At 41.5% G+C, this 14,234-nt stretch overlaps 1 protein-coding gene across 6 annotated transcripts in view; it reads right to left on the reverse strand.

Annotated features, from left to right (window-relative positions):
- The window catches only part of SFMBT2 (Scm like with four mbt domains 2), a 221,219-nt gene that overhangs the window by 64,421 nt on the left and 142,564 nt on the right, over positions 1-14,234 (reverse strand). For all 6 annotated transcript variants that reach the window (XM_032425929.1, XM_032425927.1, XM_032425924.1 and 3 more), the window contains exon 10: positions 4,937-5,019. In XM_032425929.1, coding sequence (XP_032281820.1) covers positions 4,937-5,019 — 83 coding nt within the window. The remainder of the gene's footprint in view (positions 1-4,936; positions 5,020-14,234) is intronic.

Below are 14,234 nucleotides of genomic sequence, written 5' to 3' on the forward strand. Positions count from 1 at the left end.
GAAACCAGTCATACTGGATTAAGGCACACCCATATGGCCTCACCTTATCTTAATTATCTCTTCGAAAACTCTAACTCCAAATACAGTCACATTGTGAGGTACTATGGGCTAGGACTTCCATTGTATGAATTTGGGGGGAATACAATGCAGCCTATAATGCAGCTTTCATTTCTCTAAATATGGAATTGCTGGACCACATGGTAAATGTATGTTTAACTTCCTAGGAAACCACCAAATTGGTTTCCATATATCATGTTGCATTTCCATCAGCAGCGTGCAGCACTCCAGTGGCTAAACATCCTCACCAGCACTTGGTATTGCCACGTTTTCCAATTTTAATCATCCTAATAGGTGTCCCGTGTTCACTAATCACAGCTTTAACTTGCATCTTCCCTATTGCTAATGATGTCGAGCATTTTTTCACACGTTTCTTTGTCATTTGTCTATCTTCCATGGTGAAGTGTCTGTTTCTCTCTTCATTCAGGAAACATTAGCTTTGGTGGTTTATTTCTTTCAGTACTCTACAAACACTGGTTTGCTGTCTTCTGGTGTCCCTTGTCTATGATGTGAAGTTCACTGTCATTCAAACTGTTGTTCCTCTATTTGGGATCTATCATTTTCTCTCTGGATGCTTTCAAGATTTTTCTCTTTATGTCTGGTTATCAGCAGTTTGACTAGGTTGGGCTTCTTCGTATTTATACTAACTTGGGGCCCACAGAGATTCCTGAACCTGTGCATTTAGTACTTCCAGCTACTTTGGTAACTTTTGGGCATTGCTTCTTCATATATTTTTTCTTCCATAGTCTCTGTGGCCGTTTCTTCTGGGTCTCCAACTACACATGATATCGTCCCTCAGGTCCCTGAGATTCTGTTCTCGTTCCCCACACCCAAGCTTCTTTTTCTCTCGGTTCTTCAGATAGGATCAAAATCATCAACCCTTTCCCCTGTCACCTCCATTCTGCTAGGAAGCCCTTCCAATGAATTTGCTTATTTAGGTATTTTATTTTTCAGTCCTAGAATTTCTCTTTTTTATACCTTCTACTTCTCTTCTGGCACTTCCTACCTTCTCATTCATGTTTTCCTTCTCAAACGTTAGGGTACATCTGAATCACCTGGAGAACCTTTTAAAAATGGACTGCTGTGCCTTACCCCAAAGTTTGTGACTCATTTGGTTTGAGGTAAGGCCACAGAATTTGTATTTCCAACAAGTTCCCAGGTGATGCTGGAGCTGCTGGCCTAAGGACCGCACTTTGGGAATCACTGCTTTGCACCGAGCTTAGTTTTAATGGGAGCTTTAAAATACATGTCTGCTAATTCCAACATCTGAGTCATGTTGGTTTGGTCTCTGTTGATTATCTTTTCTACTGAGAATTTTCATATTTCTTCATGGGCTGAGCAACTCTGAAGTCTGGATGTTTAAAATGTTATGTGGTAGAGACTCTGGATTGTGTTATGTTCTTCCCAAGAGTGTGGTTTTCTGTTTTAAGCAAGCAATTAACTTGTCTGGACTCAAACTACACACTCTGTCTCCTGAGAAGGAGCTCAAACCTCAGCTCAGTCTTCCGTCCTTAACTAGGCTGCCTGGAAGTTTGCCTGGAAAATACACAATCCAAGGATCAGCCAAAAATTTAAGCAGAGTTTATACACAGAATCTGTGCTTCCCTCTCCTGGCTCTTCCCTATCTGAGACTCTTCTCACTTTCCAACAGTTGCAGTTGCCCAAATTCCGTTATCTGGTTCATCAGGCCAGAAAGACTGTAATTTTTATATTACTGGTTTTGTCATCTCATACGTTGTCAACTGTCAAAAAAGTCTGAAAAAAAAAATCACACAATCACCCCATAATGTTCCTTCCAAGCACCTGCTCCCCTCCAGATCTTCTCACTTCTGTTCATTCTCCACACCCCCAAGGTAGTTGTTTTGGTATCCTGTCCAGAGTCTATAGTTGCTATCTGCCAGAGGATCAATTCAGCATGAGCTCAGCCAATACTCAAAGCAAAACTCCCTCCTAGCATTATTTTTAAATAAATATAAGATTTTCCAAAATCATCCACTACTATAAATTTCAACCAGATGTTACAATACTGTAATATATCTATTTTGAAATACATAAACTGAGATTAACAGGTTCTTGTAAATAACAGAGATTACATCCTTACATGACCCATGGGAAGACACCAAGGTTATTCACATTCACGTCTCTTTTTATACAGGTTAAGTTGCAAATGCAATTACACCTTTATCTAACCAGAACAAAATTATCCAGCGTATGTTGAGAAAGCAATTTGCACTTTTCCTTTATGTTTCTTTGGAAATAGGAAACACAGAAATTCTAGGTGGGCTATTTTTCTGCAAGTCATCCTGCCTCATCCACACATACTATGTATTGAGCTTCTTTTTGATAATACAACTCGACAGGCTGCCCGAAAAGCCTCTAAGTAAGTCAAAATGTTTTTTATCCTACTTAATAAGGGAAAACTACAACCGCATAACCTATTTTCATTTCAACTCACTGCTTGAGGGTAATTTATAAAGATCAATAGCAAAACTGTTACCTGTGAGTTTATTTTACTAAGCATTTGGCTGTGTCAATCCATTTCAGCATTGCTTCTGATTGTTAAACATCCCCCGGGAAATCCACTTCCACACCACCCCTCCTCTAGTACACACAAGATGTGTGATTAAAAAAATGAATTCATGGGGCGCCTGGGTGGCTCAGTCGTTAAGCGTCTGCCTTCGACTCGGGTCATGGTCCCAGGGTCCTGGGATCGAGCCCCGCATCGGGCTCCCTGCTCAGCGGGAAGCCTGCTTCTCCCTCTCCCACTCCCCTTGCTTGTGTTCCCTCTCTTGCTGTGTCTCTGTCAAATAAATAGATGAAATCTTTTAAAAAAAAAAAAAAAAAAAAAAAAAGAAAAAAATGAATTCATAATAAGCATTCCATTAAAGAGCACTTGTAGCAAGCTAACAAAATTCAGCAAAGCACCGGTAATGCAATGCACACGCCAACAGGCAGATAACAATCCTGTCGATTAAATAAACGGAGGGCCAGAAACAAAACGGGCCATATTTGTAACAAGTGCATTCCTAATGAATATGCCAGCATATTCATTAAAAGAGATTTCATCTTGGTAGCTAAATCCTGAAAGCTCAGAGGCCACCTGGGGATGTGGCTGCTTGCTCCACGATTAAATTGCACATAGCCAGCTGCTGATGGAACGGGAGCAGAAGACGGACGGATGGAAAGCGGCTGCGGTGGAACTGTGTTGTCAGAGAAGAAATAACTCCCCACCTCCAAAGCTAGGGGACACGTCAGGATTCTCCTCCCTCCCAAGGCTGGAGAGGCAGGGAAGGAATATTTCTTTTGTCAGGTAGAAAGCGCAACTCCAGAGGGGTTTGGGGATGTTTTGATAAGTATTTCCACGATCCTAAGTGAAAGGCAACGAGGCCAGGACTCTGACAAGTGATGTCACTGTGGTGAAAAGTCTAGTGAGACGCACTGGGACTTGATAAGCCCCGGGAGCTGACCCGCGGCTATCCTCATGGTGGCGTGCCTCCACGGTGTCCCTGTCCTACCTCCTCAACTCACCACACAGATCTTTCCATGCTGCAGAACCACCTTTGTGCAAATGCAGTGTCAGCCAGGAGAAAGTCCCTTTGGTCATTTCTGGAGCCCTGCTTTCCAGCTCTGCCACTGATGTGTTTGCACATATGTAAGTACAAGCCGGCCCGCTGATCAACCTACTTCATTCTTCAAAATCCGCCTCTGACTTATGCTCACTCTTGAGCTTCTCTATGAAGCCAACCCCTCTGCCTCTTAGTTCTCGTATGCTATTAGCCCCACAGTACAAATTATGGGGGGGGGGGGGTGGCAAGGAATCAGCAGCTCTAGGAGCACATGTCCAGAAAGTCTTTGATTTGGGGGCTGTCTGCACTGTACTCTCTGCAGTCCCCAGTCGGAGGATTGAATCTTTTTTTTTTAGCATAAAGAATTAACTTTCATAACTAAATGCATGTTTAACACAAGAAGCTATATATTTACGCCTCATTCTCAAAACAGAAATAATAATCCAGATCTCTTTTCATAGTTCCTAGGGTTGATAAGGTCTCAATGAATAATTTATAAGCTGCTTTATACAACCAACTCCTACAACTAAACAAGTACACACGTGTGAACACACACACACACACACACGGACTCACACAGTGCTATTTTACGGGCCATCAGGCCAACAGCTCTATTTGAACCAGGAAGTGGCTTAAAGTAAGCAAAGCAGAGAACTGACTGGCATCTTACTGAAATAATCCAAGAAAAGAAGCTGATGATCATATATTGAGACTATACCTCAAGAGCAGAGAATCTCCTATCAATGGGCTTATCAACAGTATACTCCACACAGCAAGTGCATACGTAACGTGTCCTCCTCTCTCTATAGTATGGACTCCTGGCTGACTTAGTATGGACTCTTGGCTGCAAAAAGCCACACGGCCATGGCACATTTCCTAGCCTCATTCATGGCAGGTGTGGCCGAGGGACTGGTTTTCACCAATGGAAGGTGAATGGAGTAACATGTCAATATCAGCTACAGTGTTTAGAAGTAAGACTAGCTTCTCTTTCACCCCTTTCCCTTACCTGCTCACTAGATTCAGATGATGAAGCCAAAGGCTCACCGGAGGCATGCACTCATCAGGAACACACTGGACCCTTCCGTAAGTGAGAACTGACTGACCTTATCCGGAACCACCATACATTTAGCGGTGGATCTGTTACTACAGCCCAGAGTCACGCAGATACACAACCCTTGAAAGAGGACTTTTTCAAAACTACAAAAGCTTTACGATCCTGTGGTACACAGCAGCACTCTAATCTTGCTCAGGAATAGAAAGCAACTTACAAAATTTATGGTGATAAAAGGAGTCGCAAGAACCAAGCTGCTTACATTTCTGAAGCAGAAGGGAGGTGCTTCTTCTGTCCCATGCTGCTTGTGATAATCTGCCCAGTCGAAGTCCTGGCCAGGGTAACCTGTACAGGATGAAACACAGACAAAACAGCGTTCATCAGGCTAAAGCTCAGACCAAATGAACAGCTTTAGAGTGTGTCACTCATTAAAATAATAAGCGGTCCAAGAATAGGGCCCCAAAGGGCGAAGTCCTCTCCTATTCCGGACAGCATGTCAGATTTTCTAAGGAGCATGTGGGAAAATGTAAAGTACTAAATTCTGATAAGGTATACCATCATTATCATAATGTGGGGCCTGAAACCAGGTAAAGGGTGGAATTTACCCACATCAGCACATGCCGGGGGAGGGGGGACAGATCTGCTTTGGGGGAGAAGAGGTGAGACAGGATATTATACACCATACAACGGCAAAATGCATTCGCAGAAATATACAGGAATAACTCCCTCCACGTAAATCCTGAGTTCACGTGAACTTGCTTCTCAATATCTTCATGGAAACCATGAGACTTTATTGGAAAACACCACCCGGGGGATGGTTTTTTAAAGAGTAACAGAAGGTAGAACAAATAGCAAACAAGGAGTTGAGGCTTTCCCGAGAAAGCCTCGAAAGGCACAAAGGGCAACAGCAGTCCTGCTTTAGGATCGCACCGCGGAGGAGGAAGGAAAGCGAGAATCGGCAAAGACGGGCCTCTCCGGGTGAGGCTCTGGGGACACATCAGAGACACGGAAGGAGGAGCTCGAGAAACATTTATTCCTACATACTAAACTTAATGCAATACGGATCTTACCACAGTGGGTTTTTTCCCTTCTTTATTCATTTCACGTGGCAGGAGGGCCCCAATTAAGAGTATATCTGTCATGACCACCATGACAAGACATGGGAGAAGGTCTTGGGAAGGTCGTGGGAAGAGAAAACGGTTCCAAATCATAAAGTAAGCACAGCACTGGGTGTACAGTTTAACCTGGATAGCACAACACCTCTTCCTGTGAGTGTCATTTGCATTTCCCGTGAACAAAGGATAGCAATGAAAGCGAAGAGTGTAGTGCCAGTTGGGATAAAAAGGAAACTGTAAAATGTCACCATAACCTTCACTTGAGTGTTCTCTCTTGATGGTTTTAATGGAAAATAAATCCACAAGGGAGTTCTTAAGTATGTTTTTGAGCCAAGTCCCCATCTTCTCTTCCCCATATCATCGTAAATCCTACACCTGCAAATTCACTTAACATGGGGACTTGTAGTTACTAAATCCCACAGCGGCAGAGTGACTCCAGAAATTCTTCTTTGAAGAAAGTCAAGATACCAGTTGCCTCCTACCTCCATTTGTACTCCCAAGTACAAGGTAGTATTTTCTTTTCATTAAGGAAGCTCAATTTACCCAGTTTCTTTAGAAGATGGGAATGGGGTTAACCAAGAAAGCACCTGTCCTCCTCTGGCCCAGGGCCTGACCCTTGGCCCTCCCATCCCCTGCTGACCATCAGTGACAGAAGTACCCTCCTTTCTTCCTAAGACATGCCGGTCATTCTATAAAGGCTGACAACTCCTCATTTCTTTCCAACAAGGAGACAAAAAGTCTTATAGTTTTGAGATGCTGTACTCTTTCTAGAGTTTCAAAGAGATTCTGAAAGTTTTTCCATCTGCCCTTGCCCCCCACCTCTCTCTCCAGAGCCAGATGGAGAGTTCTGGTAGGGGTTTCTAGAAGGGACCCCCTCATCAGAGGTTTCTGGAAGGGACCAAACCAACTTTTTTCTGAACACTCATAAACAAAACATGTTTTAGACAAGATAATGCAAGTTTCTTTACAATTAATGAAACCTCCACTTTGAGAATGGTTTCTCTGGAGCTGTTTTGGATCAAATCTTTACATTAATGTGTAAGAACAGAAGAATTTGCCAAAAGACAGCTCAAAATGCTGAGAATCTACACGACATATAAAAGGAGGACATTGGGATGTTAGAGCCAGCTCTATCAGGAACTGCGTGAAACAAGGCGAAAGCAAATGGAATCTTCTGTGCCTGACTTCCCTTATTCACAAAACAAAGGGAAGATCTTTAAGGTACCTCTAGCTGTTGCATTTCATAATTCAGAGTCACCATTATTCATTATTTTACCGTGGCTACTTAGGATTTTTTCCCCTCCTTCTGTGATAAATTCCTTCCTCTTCTCCTATGAAAAAAGTGTGGCAGGGTAGATAAAGAAAGGTTATGAAACAAGATAATTCCTAAAAGCTCTCCATGGAATAGCTGAAGACAAGATGAATCCTGCAACAGAAGGACCCCATTTGTTTAGGGTTGTGGCAGACTGACTTTGCTAAGGCCAAGATCTCCTTCCGTTTCAATGTCTCTTCCCTGGACCTCTGCTGCTTAGTTACTTTCGTGAGCAGACAAAAATTTCATCAAGATCATGGGGGAAGAGGGGAAATAGGAAAAAAAATATAGATGAATGACAAGCCATTTTCTGATATACCATGGAAATCTGGGTATTCTTTATGGTCAGATAAAACTTTCCAACATAGAAGTCACCTCTACTCCCCCTACAGAGGCATTTAGCTGGGCTTTCTATAATCATGTTTATAACCATGAACTTCCCAGGGGCTTCAACCCACTCCATCAAATATCATGCTCTATGGTTTCTTAGACCTACATTCAACCCTTCTATATCCAGTCTTCCAGACTCTCTCTATGGGGAGCCATTTTTAATCTAATAATTTTAAGATATAACCCAAGTCTTGCTGGGTACCTATGCAACAATGGATGATTTTGCCCCCAGAGCTTTTCATTTCCTTGAACATTTGAACAGCCTAGACTTCTCCTCCTCCTCTTAGGGACCTATATTCACTTCATCACTTAAAATTCTTTTCCTTCAGGCTGATAATGAGCTCGCTCTTTGTAAGGCAGTTTTGTGACAGCCCAGAATATAACTGCTACACAAAAACAAATTGCTCTGGTTTGTATAATAGAGACAACAGGGGTCAATTATACTCATTAATCAACAAAGACAGAACAAGAAGTACTGAGGCTTAACTGTGGCTAGGAAAACATGTTGTAAAACCAGGAGGGAGGAAAATAGCAGAGGGGAAAAGAAAATAAAAGGAAATCAAAACCCCTCGGGCTATTAAAATCTGCAACAAGCTGCCCCAGGGGACTGTTGAACCATGGCCACTGGAGTTATTTAAGCTTTTATTAGTGTTTATTCTGAACGAAGTTCCAACTGTTACAGGTCCAAAAGAGAACAGGTCGTTGACCCATTTCCTTGTGATACAAATTAATTGGCACAAAACAGCCCCACTTGCAAACATTACTATTGGTCCTGCAAGTGGATAATCCTTTTAGAAAACAATTTGGCAGTAAAAATGTTCACGAACTTTGACAGCAATTTCACAACAATTTAAAAACAATCCTAAAAACTGAAAAAGTATCCTACATTAAGATACAATGGCATTATTATTGGTAATTCTGGGGATGGAGACCACTTTACATCCCCAAATCAGAAGTGAAAGGAAACTCATCGAAGGTCCATGTGAATCATAGGGGAAATTGCACATAGTCTGTAAAAAAAAAAAAAAATGAAAACATTACTGCTACAGGTTTAGATGGAAACACTGCCTGGCACAGCATGTATAGAATTATCAAATTTATATAAAAGTATGCAAAGAAAAAGACCAGAGGAAATGTAAGGAAAACTTAGTAATGGTAAATATCAACATGGTTATCTGGATGGTGGGACTTGTGGATATTTTTTTCTTCCATCTCTTTGTATTTTCCAAGTTTTCAATAATGATCATAAATTATTTCAATAAAAACTATTTGAAAGTGTAGCACCTTTGCTCCATTTTAAAAGATAAGGCAGTAGTCAATCAATCAAGAGCTAATTCCACATGGGGGATACACCATGACCACCTCCCAAGAGCCAACCTCCAGCTTCTCATTTGCTAACAGAATCCTGAGTTTATCCAGTTCCTACAGGAGGTTAGGACTCTCCTTAACACCAGGAAGCGAATCATGACAACCTCATATAATCATGGTGGTTTAGACACAGAGAGTAAGAGCTGCTCGTCGATGCTGAGTGAATACGAAAAAAAAAAAAATTGTACAATCTTCAAAAATACCATTAGCAAAAAAATATCATCTTTGCCATCTACCTGACTGGCAAAATGAAAGATAATAATAAGAATCTACCACTGCAAAGTCTGTTGGAAAACAGGTGCTTTTATGCATTTCTGGTAGGCACAGAACTCAAAAAACCGCTGCAGATGCCAAGTGGGCAATGTGTCAAAATCTTTAAGAAGGTGTCTACTCTCCACTAGCCATTTGCTCGTTCACATATTCCATCATTTAAAAGCACTTATTAAGTGCATGCTCCGTGCCAGGCACGGTTCCAGTACTAGGCATGCAGAAGTGAACAAAACCAGCAAAAACCCTTACCCAGGCAAGCTTACGTTTCAGTGAGAGGAGACACATAATGCACAAATATAAAAAGTCAGATGATCAGAGCGTATAGAGAGAAGCAGAGAAGGGGCAGAGGGAGGGATGAAAGTCTTGAGGAAAAGCTGAAAGTCTGAGGAACTGAAGAAGCAAGACTTGCGGCCATGTGGGGCAAGGGCAGGCCAGGGGGAGGGGCCAACAATTGGGAAATTCCAGGACCATGTCTGGAATGTTCTAGAAAGAGCAAGGCGGGGGGACTGCAGGGCTGGTCAGAGTGAGCTGGGGTGAGAACAAAGCAGTAATTCCACTATGGAGCATCCTACAGAAATAACAGGATGCTGTGCAAACATTTTATGCATCAAAGCAGACGAGAACAATACACACAAACAACAAAAATAAAAATAGAGAATATGTAATGGTTGAACAATTCAAATAATAAGTTTGACGTAACAAAACACTCTGACAGTAAACTTGAAAGTACAGCTGAAACAGATAATTCTGGGGACGCCTGGGTGGCTCAGTCGGTTAAGCATCTGCCTTCAACTCAGGTCGTGGTCCCGGGGTCCTGGAATTGAGCCCTGCATCGGGCCCCCTGCTCAGCGGGGAGTCTGCTTCTTCCTCTGCTTGCCACTCCCCTCATTCTCTCTCTCTCTCTCTTTGTCAAATACATAAATAAAATCTTTAAAAAAAAACAGATAATTCTGCAAATATATATACATTACCAAAATTGTCTCAAACAGAAGTGGTAACCATGACTAAACTTACAACCACTCAAGGAAATAAATTCATAGTCAACAGAACACAAACTAAAACAGCACCAGCCCAGATGGTTTTACAAGCTAGTTTCAAGAGCCAGATCACCTGTATCTTACACAAACTGTTCTGGGGACACACTACTTTAGGAAGGCAGCTGGGTAGGAAATAAACATGCAAAAACCAGTGGTATTCCATTATACTGGCCACAGTCAGTAAAAAAAAACAAATGAATAATAATAAAAAAAAACTATGTACAACAACAAGAAAAAGGACAATGTACCTAGGAAAAACTCCAGCAGAAGACCTAAAGTTATAAAAAGATGATATAATGAAGTATCAATTAAAATCCAATGGGGTTTTTTATAGTGTCTTCCAAACTGATTCTAAAATACAAAATACAAAAATAACCTGCCAAAAGCAACCAAGACAATTTTGAAAAGGAACAAAAAGTGGAGGGATTCACCTGACGAATTTCAAGACATAAAGGAAAATCAACTCTTAAAAGTGACGTATTTATGCAGAGATGGACTAACAGACCAACGAAGCAGAATAAGAACAGATAAGGTCCTCACCCCTTAAGGGACTTGCTGTATGCTAGTGGTGACATTACAGATCAGAGAGGAAATCACAGACTATTCAATTCATGATGCTGAGACAATGGGTGAATCTGAAAATCCAATTCAACTTCAGCGAAAAAATAAAATTGTTTTCTTCCCTCATGCCATGCAAAAATTAACTCCAAGTACGTTAAAGAGCTAAATACAGAAAACGAAACTGCAAGATTTTTAAAGAAAACATAGAACATCAGTAAAAGAAGATTTCCAAAGACATATAAGCAAATCATAATGGAAAAGATCGGTAGTATTTGACTACATTGTAATTTCATATTTCATATAAAATACCATTCAGAAGCAAAGCGACAAGCCATAGCCTAGACTATTATATATTGTGAAGTGCATGGTGAAGAAAGAATTCATATTCAAACGTAAATATTTCTATAATCAACAGAAGAAGGGCAAAAAATATAATCAACAATACAAATGAAATACAAATTGTCAACAAGCGCATGATGAACTGCTCCACTGAACTGGTTAGGGACCAAAGCAAAAGAAGGAGACTCATTTCACGGCCATCAAAATGGCAATGTTTGAGCCTAAGGCATAATCATAGTAGTGAGGAGGATGCAAAATGGAAGCTCCAGCAATCCCACATTTGGGTATATCCCCAGAGAGATCTCTCCCATTTGGGCACATGTACAAATATGCACATTTGAGTATCATTCACAACACGGAAAACAGGAAAGACCTTTGTTCAAAGTCTTTCAACGGGAAATGGATTTCAAGAATTAAGGTCTGTTCCTTCAACAGGCAAAGTGAATAAATAATTGACTGCATCAACATGGAGAAAGATCTGCAAGATGCTACAGGGTAAAAGTTACATAAAGAGAGGCATAGCATGATACTATGTATACACATATCGGAAAAGATCTGCTGTCAAGCAAACAATGAGAGCCTCGCAGTGATGCAGTAAAAGTGTAACAGGTGTAGGAAGGTGGGTATGGGATGGGGGGAGAATGGAAGGGGCGGTGGAGACATGGCAGAGAGGAAGGGTGGAGCACAGAATGAAGGCAGGACTTCAATTCATTCAACGCTCAACACATACTGACCAACAGCCACACTAGTCTAGCTACTGGGGATGAGCAGAGAACAAGACAAAAATCCCTGCTCTCTGGATCTTTCGCTTTAGTGGAGAGACACACACAAAACAGGACAAAGAAGTAAAATCTGTATTACTTGTATCTGGCATGCTAAAAAGTTCTGTGCAGCAAAGCCGCAGGGAAGGAGATACACGTTGGGGGGAGAGATCTGTAATTGATACTCAACCGGACAGTGAAGGAAGACCACCCCGGAAAGGGGGCACCTCCATCAAGACTGAAGAAGGAGGAGGAGGAGGACAGACAACATAAGGGGATCAGAGTGCCATGTCCCAGGAAAGACAAGGAGGCCGGTGGGTCTGGGCAGATGGGGGTGGAGGGCATCTTATGAAATGAGGCCAGACAGGGAACTAGTGGGAGCTGTAGGCTGGGACCATGACCTGCACTTGCCACCGAGTGTGGTGGCAGGCTCTGGACAGGAGGGACATTTTAACATGGCGATCTTAACATGATGTACATCTTAAAAGCACCAGCCTGACCATCTCACTCAGGAGTTCAGGAGGCCACTGCATTAGGCCAAGAGAAAGATCTGATGGTGGCCTGGACCGGGTGGTCGTGATGACACACAGTCAGATCCCAAAAGTACCAACGGGATTCACCAATGAATAGATGTGGAATGTGAGGCACAGAGAGTTGTAGGGGACTCAGTCTTCTATTCTACTCTATAATGCTTTATTTCATTTTTTAAAAAATCTGACTCAAACGTGGCCAAATGCCAGCACTGGTTCCAGGAGTGTGGGTATTTATTATTTTCTGTCCCCTCTGGTACATCTGAAATACAGCAGATCACAAAGTGGGGTAATTTCATCAGTCAGCATCGGAGGTTTTTCTTTAGGTAAAGACCATACCAATTAGGGGTCACTACTTTGCGTCTTGATAATAATGAAAAACACACCTTTACTTCTTAAATCATGTTCACAGTGTATGTGCCTATTACTAAGATGGCCAAATAGTGGAGACAAAGTGCTCGAATAAGCCACTTACTTTCAGCCTTTGTGTACCCATTGTACAACAGACTTACAACAGAAGTAAAGGCTTAATATTTTCTCCTAATATCCCCTGGGTGGGATGTTTACCTCTCTCCTTCTACGGCTCACCCTCGATGTGACATGCCAGTGAGGTTAATTAAATAGTTTAAAAACAGCAAGTCACGGTTGATAACCAATATACACTTCTGGTTAGCTGATTTAGCTACTTGCCTGATCACTTTTTATAGTGCCTATAATATTGAATTGTTGTGTGCTGGTTTTAAATGAATGGAGTAAAACTTCCAAGGTTCTGTCCTTTGCTTACCAGGAAAGCACCTGCTCTCAACAGAGACCTATTGAAACCTTCCCATCCATTCTAGCTTACACACTATCTGTCTCTAAAGTCTGGAGACAGATTTTTCTTTTTTAATTAAGAAATAGAGTCAAAACAATGTCAATACAGGTCTATGTTCTCTGCAAATCTCCCCCCAGACCATCAGATATCTTTTGTTTCATCAGCGGCTTCCCACTGGGGAGCGAGTAGGATAGTATCTTTTGGGGATCAGGCAACATGTTGTAATTGTGAATGGTGTTTATGGTTCTAACAGAAATCTAAAGGATGTTAATACATTCATGGAAAACATACACACAAGAAAACAATGAAACTCACTTCTCAACATGTGTAATAAATCCTACATACTCTAAGTTATAAAGCTCAGAATTTAAGTTAAAAACAACTTTTCTAAGAAAGAAGAGCGTCTATGTTCATACATTAAGAAAGCAAAGAACGGTGTCTGAAAAAATTCTACAGAATGCTCCACAGCCCATGGGCGCCTGGGTGGCTCAGTCATTAAGCGTCTGCCTTCGGCTCAGGTCATGATCCCGGGTCCTGGGATCGAGCCCCGCATCGGGCTCCCTGCTCGGCGGGGAGCCTGCTTCTCCCTCTCCCACTCCCCCTGCTTGTGTTCCCTCTCTCGCTGTGTCTCTCTCTGTCAAATAAATAAAATCTTTAAAAAAAAAAATGCTCCACAGCCCTGCTGTTGACACATAAGACGTGTGACAAGCTACCTCACAAGGAAATCATAAAATCACCACTACAGAAACCTCCAACACCACCTCTCAATTTTAATTCGTTTTAATTACAAAAATAAATATATTTTACTACATGCAAAACATATATATAAATATATAAAACAAACATACTCTCACAAAACAATGAGAGCTCAGTAATTAAAGCCAAGACTCTGTTATATAACCACAGGCACTTGGAAAAATTATTCCCTAGAACTGTAATTCTCCAATTGTATTTCTCCAAATATCATGAAATGCAATTATCCAAATAGGCACACCCCTTTTCCAAATAAATACCCAAATTATGCCAACAACCTCTTTTCTAAAACACATTTCTAACACTTAAA

The sequence above is a fragment of the Phoca vitulina genome, unplaced genomic scaffold (assembly GCF_004348235.1).
Source record: "Phoca vitulina isolate PV1807 unplaced genomic scaffold, GSC_HSeal_1.0 scaffold33, whole genome shotgun sequence".
Taxonomy (NCBI): domain Eukaryota; kingdom Metazoa; phylum Chordata; class Mammalia; order Carnivora; family Phocidae; genus Phoca; species Phoca vitulina.